Source organism: Drosophila virilis, chromosome 4 (assembly GCF_030788295.1).
Source record: "Drosophila virilis strain 15010-1051.87 chromosome 4, Dvir_AGI_RSII-ME, whole genome shotgun sequence".
Classification (NCBI taxonomy): Eukaryota; Metazoa; Arthropoda; class Insecta; order Diptera; family Drosophilidae; genus Drosophila; species Drosophila virilis.
Window position 1 is genome coordinate 23,046,686 of NC_091546.1, and position 9,881 is coordinate 23,056,566.

At 37.9% G+C, this 9,881-nt stretch overlaps 3 protein-coding genes and 1 long non-coding RNA gene across 4 annotated transcripts; all 4 read left to right on the top strand.

The window, feature by feature from the left end:
* Nucleotides 1-757: 757 nt before the first annotated feature.
* Nucleotides 758-2,067, top strand: LOC6627385 (glycoprotein-N-acetylgalactosamine 3-beta-galactosyltransferase 1). The gene is made up of 2 exons (XM_002051039.2): nucleotides 758-1,625; nucleotides 1,676-2,067. The coding sequence occupies exons 1-2, from the start codon at nucleotides 813-815 to the stop codon at nucleotides 1,868-1,870; spliced, it is 1,008 nt and encodes a 335-aa protein (XP_002051075.1). The 5' UTR covers nucleotides 758-812; the 3' UTR covers nucleotides 1,871-2,067.
* Nucleotides 2,068-2,732: 665 nt separating this feature from the next.
* Nucleotides 2,733-3,440, top strand: LOC26531250 (uncharacterized). Its single transcript, XR_001450111.3, has 3 exons — nucleotides 2,733-3,024; nucleotides 3,090-3,142; nucleotides 3,196-3,440. It is a non-coding gene; the product is annotated as an uncharacterized lncRNA (long non-coding RNA).
* A 783-nt stretch (nucleotides 3,441-4,223) lies between these two features.
* LOC6628737 (glycoprotein-N-acetylgalactosamine 3-beta-galactosyltransferase 1) lies at nucleotides 4,224-5,964 on the top strand. The gene is made up of 3 exons (XM_002051038.4): nucleotides 4,224-4,521; nucleotides 4,583-5,460; nucleotides 5,515-5,964. The coding sequence occupies exons 1-3, from the start codon at nucleotides 4,494-4,496 to the stop codon at nucleotides 5,932-5,934; spliced, it is 1,326 nt and encodes a 441-aa protein (XP_002051074.1). The 5' UTR covers nucleotides 4,224-4,493; the 3' UTR covers nucleotides 5,935-5,964.
* A 1,766-nt stretch (nucleotides 5,965-7,730) lies between these two features.
* Nucleotides 7,731-9,772, top strand: LOC6628736 (uncharacterized). Its single transcript, XM_002051037.4, has 3 exons — nucleotides 7,731-8,542; nucleotides 8,600-9,442; nucleotides 9,509-9,772. The coding sequence occupies exons 1-3, from the start codon at nucleotides 7,784-7,786 to the stop codon at nucleotides 9,674-9,676; spliced, it is 1,770 nt and encodes a 589-aa protein (XP_002051073.1). The 5' UTR covers nucleotides 7,731-7,783; the 3' UTR covers nucleotides 9,677-9,772.
* Nucleotides 9,773-9,881: the final 109 nt, after the last annotated feature.

The following is a 9,881-nucleotide window of genomic DNA, read 5'->3' on the forward strand; positions in this document are numbered from 1 at the left end:
TCATACGTTAACATTTTCACAAACTTATTGAGCGAAAAATGTTTTTAAATTTGTTTTTCATATACAAGCTGCTATAACCAGCCCATAATGACAAAACATTTAATAAACTCTAAAAACAACAACTTTGTTTATGTATATCAATAGAAATTTTTGAAGAAAATTGTTAAAGAAATTTTAAAATCAAATGCAGTATTTAATACTAAGCCCTGCTCGACTATTATATTTAGTCGTTTAAAAGCTTAAACCAATTTTCATATTTTATTTTAATTTTTAATATCGTCCGTCACAATATATCAAAGATATTTTCGTCAAACTTATAATATACGAGCTTCACTGTTCTCATACATCTGCAAGACCGTAAGGGTATTAAATCTTCGGCATGCAAAAGATATTATTACTTTCTTTTAGTTTTATTTTGTAGCACAGTGCACTTAAAGACCTTCAGACACGGTCGCCTGCGTTCTGTTCATTTATAAAAATGTTTATACATATATTTGATTAGCTTTAGTAATGCACAAGAAATGGCATCTGAAAGATATCCCAACACGTTTTTATTTCAATTTGTACAATTGGTATAAATTTATTCCCAAGTTTAACAAATATAAGCTTGCATAGGCTGGAGTAAATAAAATTACGACCCCGAATGAAGCCTATAAGAACTGAAGTAAAGGCAGTTTATCATCCTAGTCATTTCGAAAATACGCGTCGTTTCGGTTCTGAGAATCAAGTAGATGTTAACAATATTACGAATATTTAAAGTACCAAGTCTATAAGGATTGTTCAGCGTTCGCTAACGCAAATACGGAGTTAAAATGTTTGTTAACCATAGACGATTTTTTGAAACTCATTTGCTCTGCACCCTCATCGCGGGTCTAGTCCTGGGCTGCTGTTTGACTCAACTTATCTATAAAAGAAACATTCCTGTGGAAAACCATCATCGACATTACCAAATAGAGAGACTCTCCCTAGCAGAGCAACTGAAGAAAGAGGTGCGTGTGCTCTGCTGGATTATGACAAATCCTAAAAATCACAAAGAGAAGGCTCTCCATGTCAAACGAACCTGGGGCAAACGCTGTAATATTCTTCTATTCATGAGCTCCGGAGTGGATAATGAGCTACCCACGGTGAAGTTGGATGTGGGTGAAGGCCGAGAGAATCTCTGGCGCAAAGTGAAGGAGGCATTTAAGTACGTGTACAAGCATCATTACAACGATGCGGATTGGTTCTACAAGGCAGATGATGATACCTATGCGGTTGTCGAGAATTTGCGCTATATGCTATATCCCTATAATACCGACGCGCCAATATATTTCGGCTTCAAGTTCAAGCCCTTTGTGAAGCAGGGTTACATGTCGGGAGGAGCAGGTTATGTGCTGAGCAGGGAAGCACTGCGGCGATTTGTTGTTGAGGGCATACCCGATCCCAAGAAGTGTCTGCCTGGCACCGTTGAAAACGAGGATATTGAAATAGGCAGATGCATGGAGAATCTAAATGTGACCGCCGGCGATTCTCGTGATGGCCATGGACGCGGCCGTATGTATCCATTTGCGCCCAGAGATCATTTAACTGCCAAAGTTGATACGAAGTTCTGGTACTGGAAATACATATACTATAATACGACAGATGTAAGGTGTTACTTGGCTACCTACTTCAATCTAATGGAACTTTCTTTTAGGGTCCCAATTGTATGGCAGATACGGCTATATCTTTTCATTACATCTCGCCCAAGGAAATGTATGTACTAGACTTTTTAATTTATCACCTAAGACCATTTGGCATTATCGACGAACAATTGCCGTTGCCCAAAAAACTGGCGGTAGGCGAATTTATGCCGGAGCGCAATATAACAGGACTACAAATAGCACATTGACGGATCTTACATATCTTCAATAGCATATTATGAATTTCTATATCCATGATGTAGGAACCTGTCGGATCAATCCACTATATCATAAAACTGCCATAGATCCCAATACTATATTACAAAGCTCTATAGGAGGAATTTGTCGAAAAAATGTGTTTTAGTATATCAATATTTTATGTTCTAGATATCTTCATCAAAAAAAAGAATAATATGTTTTGAGGCGAATGTAGAGTAAATATATATATATATTGGAAAGATGGCATTTATTTATAAACTGCAAAATATATTGCGAATATCATTAAAATGGGTAAATAAACATAAAAGTTTAAAATATTAAAGAAATCGGTTATAAGCCTCTTGGCTTTATTAATTTCTAAATAGAATAGCAATTGCGACTCAATTTCATGCTGTGTTTAGTTCTTTGTTAATTTTTTGCTTTAAGATCAAATACTTATTATGGATTTAAGCTATGACGCGATGGACAGTTGAAGAGGGTTCCGGGTTCTAGGAACTAGCTTACTTAAATTTAATAATGCCAGTACATCTCTTTATCTATGAAATAGGTTGGGCAAAATGTGAGAAGTGCAATCGAGCTGCATTTGTTGTTGGTGGAATAAGGTCCAGGGTATCTCATTGTCAGGTACTCGCGAGCACTCTTATTAGTAATTCAATTTTCTTATCTGTTGTTTTTAAACATCTATCTCTCTCTTTCGCTATGTCTCTTGCGCTCTCTCTCACACACACACACACACACACACACAATGTTTAAACAATTGTCTATTAAAAAGAGTTGCGTGTTGATAGTCTCATAGACTTTTCGATACGATGGCTTATCATATTTTTAGCCTAGTCGTAAAAGTGATGTGTGTCGGCTCAGTTCGCATAAAAATGTAATATCAGCTGCTATGAGGTCCTTAATTCTAATATTTAATATAATATAGAATAAAGAATAATATCTGGTTTTCAAAATTCAACTTTTTCACAAAAATGTATCTGAAAGGCAAGTTAATGGTGAAATTTAGACCATTTGTTTTCTTTTATTGACGCAAGTGTCTGATATGAGAGAATATTTGTTTTTTTTTTTTTTGGGAATACTTTGCATACAGACCTTTACAGTTATAGGTAAAAGTTTAAAATGCGGACACATTCACTGAGAAAAGGTATCGTAATAGGGTGTAAAATACTACATTCAATTAAATTCTTAAGTAATAAATACGAATTTTAGCACTAAACAAGTTCGCCATACTTGTCGTGGGTTTATTTGTGACCATTTTCTTGGTAAGACTCTACTCAACGCCGCTTCGAATTGATTCCTTTGATACCTTTACCAGAGGGCATTTACAAGCTACCGACAAGGATGTTCAAAAGGAACTAGTTCTCCAACAAAATGAAACTCATGCGAACTACCAAGAGAAGCGCATAAAACTCAAGCCAAAACAACAACAAAGCATCTGAAAATCATGTTATATGTTAGAAAGCTTAATAGATTTTTTGTGAAAATATGTTTAAAGTTAATCGAATAAAAAAAATCTTAGTCTTGTGGCGAACATCTTGATGCCGAAAATAAACTTTTGTTCAATAAGCCTTTGACAAGCATTTTGCCTTCAATTTTGCGAGAAAAAAAACCTGTCTTCAGAAATTGGAGGAGATGAAGAAGAGGAAAAACTTGAGCCGGGCAAAGCAGGGTAATACACTACATTTATCTATTAAACAGAATTGTTCAGATCTGAACATGCCTGCTCGGAACTAGTTCAGTTAAACAAAAAAAAAAATGTGTTTACCAAAATTCAATTAGGCAGAAATAAGCGTACATGGATTTCTTTGCGTAGTATCTAAAAAACATTTGCTGATAACTTTTTATTAAGTTGCTTTCAATTAAAAATCGTATCTATAGGTTGCCCCTTCACGAAATACTGCTATTGGATAGTCTTCCAAGCGCAAGATTGGTATTTTTATACCCTGAACCCATTAAAAATGGGTATAAGGGTATATAAGGGTATATATAAGGTATGTAACAGGCAGAAGGAAGTATCTCTTATAGGTTCTTACACCCTTGCGGACGGACGGACAGACAGACGGATGTGGCTAGATCGACTCGGCATATCAAGAATATATATATTTATGGACTCTGATATGCTTCTTTCTGCCTGTCACATACATTTGAATAAAAACCTATCTTACCCATTTGTAATGGTTTAAATAGTTATAAAAGCAAATACAAAGTAATCGACCCACATAAGATAAAGACCTTTATTATTTTTTTCTATTTGCACAAGTGCTATCTAATGCAAGTGCCTATTCCCACCCATAACTCGGGCAGTTTTCGGTTTAGAAGCTTAGTTGATTCGGCAACGTGAAATACTACGGTTCGGGTTTTTTGGGTACGCGCTCTTTAATGATAAAGTGTGTCAAATAAAGTGCATAATTATATTCAAATAGAACTATTTATGTTAATACTCAAATAAAAAGGTCATGTAAAGTATCTACATGTACAAAGTGAAAGCCTAGAATAATATACTAGATATGCAAAGCCAGTGAAGTTATTTAAAATTTAAAAATTTCTTGGATTTGAAACAAAGCTGGTTTGTGAGTGTTTAGACAAGTGTTAAAGCTGGAAGCGTCATACAAAATGGTTTCACACTCCGTTCTTTACGAAGGTAAACGACACAAATTCCAAAAAGAAATTAAATTTGTTCTGAGGCAATTGAAATTTTTTAGCACGTGCCTCTAAAACACGTTCATTGCTTACTCTTATGATTGGTCTTCTCATCGGTTTTTGCCTGGCTCAAATTATATCCTACATAACCATATCTGAAGGCATCAAAGCTAACAACATTTTGGCTAGCAGCGAACCCCTTATCCAACACAAGGTAGCCGAAGATATAATAGGAGATTTCCATGTGATTAAGCACGAGCATCCAAACGATGATTCTTCGCTGGCCGATAAGCTAAAGAAGGAGGTGCGTGTGCTCTGCTGGATTATGACAAATCCTAACAATCACAAAAAGAAGGCTCGCCATGTCAAACGAACCTGGGGCAAACGCTGCAATATTCTTCTATTCATGAGCTCCGGAGCGGATGATGAGCTACCCACGGTGAAGTTGGATGTGGGTGAAGGTCGAGAGAATCTCTGGCGCAAAGTGAAGGAGGCATTTAAGTATGTGTACAAGCATCATTACAACGATGCGGATTGGTTCTACAAGGCAGATGATGATACCTATGCGGTTGTCGAGAATTTGCGCTATATGCTATATCCCTATAATCCGGAGACACCCGTACATTTTGGCTTCAAGTTCAAGCCCTTTGTGAAGCAGGGTTACATGTCGGGAGGAGCAGGTTATGTGCTGAGCAGGGAAGCACTGCGGCGATTTGTTGTTGACGGCATACCCGATCCCAAGATGTGTCTACAGGAGACCGTTATTAACGAGGATATTGAAATTGGAAAATGCATGGAGAATCTAAATGTGACTGCAGGCGATTCTCGTGATTCGAACGGACGCGGTCGCATGTTTCCCTTTGTGCCTGAGCATCATTTAATACCCAACAGAGACAAAGGGTTTTGGTATTGGAATTATCTTTTTTACCAGACGGATGATGTGAGTTCTAAGATGCAGTTAAGTAAATGATTGGGATCAATTATTTTGTTTAAGGGTCTCGATTGCTGTTCGGATAATGCCATTTCATTTCACTATGTGGGCCCAAATCTGATGTATGCTCTAGATTATTTGATCTACCACCTGAAACCCTATGGAGTGGTAAGAACGCAGCAACAGTTGCCAGCTAAGCTGAAAGTGGGCGAGTTCCTTCCGCCGCCAAAGGAGGAGCCCGCCAACAGCAACGAGGATTCCATCAATGATGAGGACAGGTTGGCGAATACAACAACTGTAGCTCCGACAGAACCTGATGCAAGAGAAGTCAATTCGAACGAAGCCGATTTAGAAGAGAAAAAGACGCCGAAGGAGAACTCAAAAATGGAAACAGAACTTAAAAAACTGACAAGTGAAATAAAAAAACTTGAATATTCAAATGATCTATATTCAGAAGAACACAGAACACAGAAGAGCACATAAAAACCTTATTTAATCATAAAAAATAAAAATAAAAAACTCTTATTTAGTTGTCTGATTTTAGCGGAATTAAGAGTTATGGGGTTTCGGGAAATTCCACCCGCGTGTGTGAAAAAAACGCGAAAAACGTTTGAAACTTTTTTGCTTACCATCCGATCGGTCTTAAGCTTATTTTCAAATTTATTTAAGGGGTGTTTTACACTTTACAAAAAATGCATTCTTCCTTGCTGGAAATGGGGGTAAAGTTTCGTGCTCAAATTTATTTGCAAAGATCTATAAGAAGAATCATTTGAGACGTGTCTTACGCCTTTCGCAGAATCCATTCAATGTTTTTTTTTAGGCGAAATTTAAGATTATATATATATATATATAAAATGAAAGATACTTGATTTGTGCACACTATTCTAGAAGATACATACATCTACCTTACCTTACCTACCTTAAAAACTGAGATATTTGCTCAAACAAAACGATTTCGATATTGTATCTTATCAATTGCTCGGAGAATACGGGGAAAGTTATCTTTTTCTTTTTTGTCGGAAATACTTTTTTCTCTTGTTACAAACACACAAAACCATGCTACCCTTGTTAGTCAATTTCAATGGGTAAAAGACAAAGCGATTTGAATTTGTACGAAATGTAATATTCAATAATGTAATGAAAAAATTGGAATTTATTTGATAATTTAAGAATAAATTTCGGATATGCGGTCATTTATATATATTTTTAAATTTTTTAGAAAATCAAATATATAAGATCCACTTACCGTTGCATAATTAACTGAAATTCCCAACTGTCGGAATTTAATCAATATAACTTTCTGTTAAGCACTTTCACTTTCACTTCTTATACCCCTTGCAGAGATTATAAATAACATAAAATATAGATTTTATAATAACTATAGTTATATAAATATATCTAAAATTAGCTGTTTGTCTGCAAAGTGTATATTATGTTCGTCTGCACGTATATAACTGTTCTTTATTGGTTCCTTACTTTCACTTTCACTTGTTCTCTTTTCCTCTTTTCTTTGATTCAATTCACTTACACACACACATATACATGTAAAATTTGCTCTGCTTTTTGCTCATGATGAGCAAAGATCTGATCTTCATTGAAGAGAAATAACATTGCACTGCACTTTAATACACATAAATATGCTTGTATGTATATGTATAATACACTGCTTCATATAATACATATTTATGTAACAATTACACTGCACTTTACTATTCCTTGATTTAACACTGCACATAAAAAAAAAAAAAAAAAGGACCGCTTCATTTTTTTTTTTGGCGCGCGTCGCGAGCTTTTGCCGACGGTGTTTCAGTTGGCGGCCCGATTGCAATTCGACTTGCAGCTTTTAGTACATGTACTTCACTTGCCCGTTCACTAAAATATTGACTTAAATTCGTATATTTATTTATTTGCTGATTAAACACATTATGCAAATATATTTGCATTTTAGTTTGTTACGTTATTGGCGCGACATTAAAGAAGTTAAAGGAACGACAAGAGTGAAGCTCGCTCAAAATATCGGAGCGCTGGTTCAGAACAGAACCAGCAAGTTCCGTAATCTAATCTGCCTATACATTTCAGTCCGGCATCGCTAATATTTGTTCGCTTTAGCATTTGCAATTGCATATATTTTATAAATTAATGCTACTTACTTTTTCAAAATTGATCTTTATTTATTTATTGGTTTTGCGCATGCATTAAATTAGTTTCAATTGCAGCAGTCTGGCAACGGCAGTTCAATAAATGAGCTAGTCCCAGTTTAAGCAGTCTGGCAACTTTTGCAAATAACTGATTTGACAGATGCGCAATTAAAACAATTTAAATATTTTTCAAAATGCTGCTGGAACGTTTGAAGCGCCTATTAGGTCCCACGAGCTTGGCAATATTAGTTAGTTGTGCATTCTGGTTCCTTCTTCTGGAGCTATATATATTTGCATTTAGTCGTGCCGGCATTGCCCTAAAGGACTATCTGCAGCCGCCATATAAAGAGCGGGTCACTGATTTCGACGTGGGCACCCGGAATCAGACGTGGGACAACCTTAGCATCGCCGAGCAGATGTACCAGAAAGTTCGTATACACTGCCTGCTGCACTTGACCAATAATCACGAGCGGCGCAAGGCAAAGCATGTGCTGAAAACCTGGGGCGCACGCTGCAATCGGATGCACATTAGCAAAGCGTCGGATGCAGCCAAGGCGTATCGACGCATCGCTAGCATTCAGTACTTGGACTTGGATTGGCTGCTGCATGTGCATGTAGACAGCTATGTGATTATGGAGAACGTGCGCTACAAACTGGCCAGCTATGCGCCAGATCAGTTGATATACTTTAGCGCATTCCATGCTGCCTATCCCTATGCCCATGTTAGTCTGAGAGATACCACGGATTATATATTCAGTCGTGGTGCACTGCAGCAGCTGCTGCTGGAACATGAGTGTCTGCCCAGCCATTTTGACGCATGTCTGGCCAAAATAGAACAGGGCCCCAACGAGCAGCTCTTTCCGTTTCAGGTGCCAGCCGAGGTGTTGCCCTTTACGATGCGCTCCGATTTTTGGATCTGGCCATATGTCTACCGTACAGTCTATACCGAGCAGGTGGGGAAATCAACCATTTCAATATTAAAATCATTTTAACCAGTTTTTCTTTAACAGGACTTTACTAGTAACATGGAGATGCCGATTACTTTTCCCTATGCCTCAGCCAATCAGCTGCATGTGATAGAATATTTGCTCTATCATCTGCGGCCCTATGGACACATAAATGGCATGCCAGCACTGCCACCAGACTCAGTTGTTCAGTTACCGGCGCTGTCTGCGAATGACACCGTGGCCAGGCAGCTGTACAAGCAGGTGCGCATTCTCTGCGTGCTGCTGACCTATCCGCATAACTACGAGAAAGTGGTAAAGTCAATCCGACAAACATGGGGACGCCACTGCAATAAGTTGATTGTGTTTAGCAGTCGAAAGCAGAAGAGCACAGCGGGAGTGGCCACAGTAGCACTGAACGTTACCGAGGGCTACGACTATCTGTGGGGCAAGGCGAAGGCTGCTTTTAAACACGTTTATAAGCATCATCTGGACGAGGCGGATTGGTTCTTTAAGGCAGACGATGATACATATGCCATAATTGATAATATGCGCCATATGCTGCATACCCATCAGCCCGATGAGCCTGTCTACTTTGGCTGCAAGTTCAAGCCGTACGTCGACCAGGGATATATGTCTGGTGGCGCTGGCTACGTGCTCAGCCGGGAGGCAGTGCGTCGTCTGGTCGAGCACGGGCTCAATTCGGGTCGATGCAATGAAAACCAAATGGGCACCGAAGATTTCGAAATGGGCCTTTGCTTAAGCAAGTGCAATGTGAGTGCTGGTGATTCCAGAGACAGCGATGGACGACATCGATTTCTGCCACTCACATTGGAAGCCATGATAATACCCGGGGGCTTAGCTAAAGATTGTTGGCTGTATGATTTTGCGTATTACAAATTTAAGCAGGTACGTGGTGTGTTTGTCTTTAGACTTACATTCAGTATAATGCCAATATAATATTATTTTTTAAAGGGTCTAGAATGCTGTTCAACCTATGCCACAACAATTCACTATGTGGTTTACTATCAGATGTACATGTTTGAATATTTACTATACAAAATGCATCCATATGGCATTATAATGGGGCACGAACCGCCTACCCAGAACGCTTCCATCACTGATGCTCACAATGGAATTTAGCTAGATTTTTTTAACATGCTTCAAGAGGAATCAGCCAAAAGACTGCAAATGGAGAACACTTGATGATGTTTCTCTAAACATTTTCATTTTATACAGGCATATATAATTTAAAAGAATTGATTAGTCTCTGTCTTTGGCTTAGTTTGCTACAGTCCTTTCAAAACTCCAAATGAACAACATCCTGGAAATTCCCATTTACAAATTC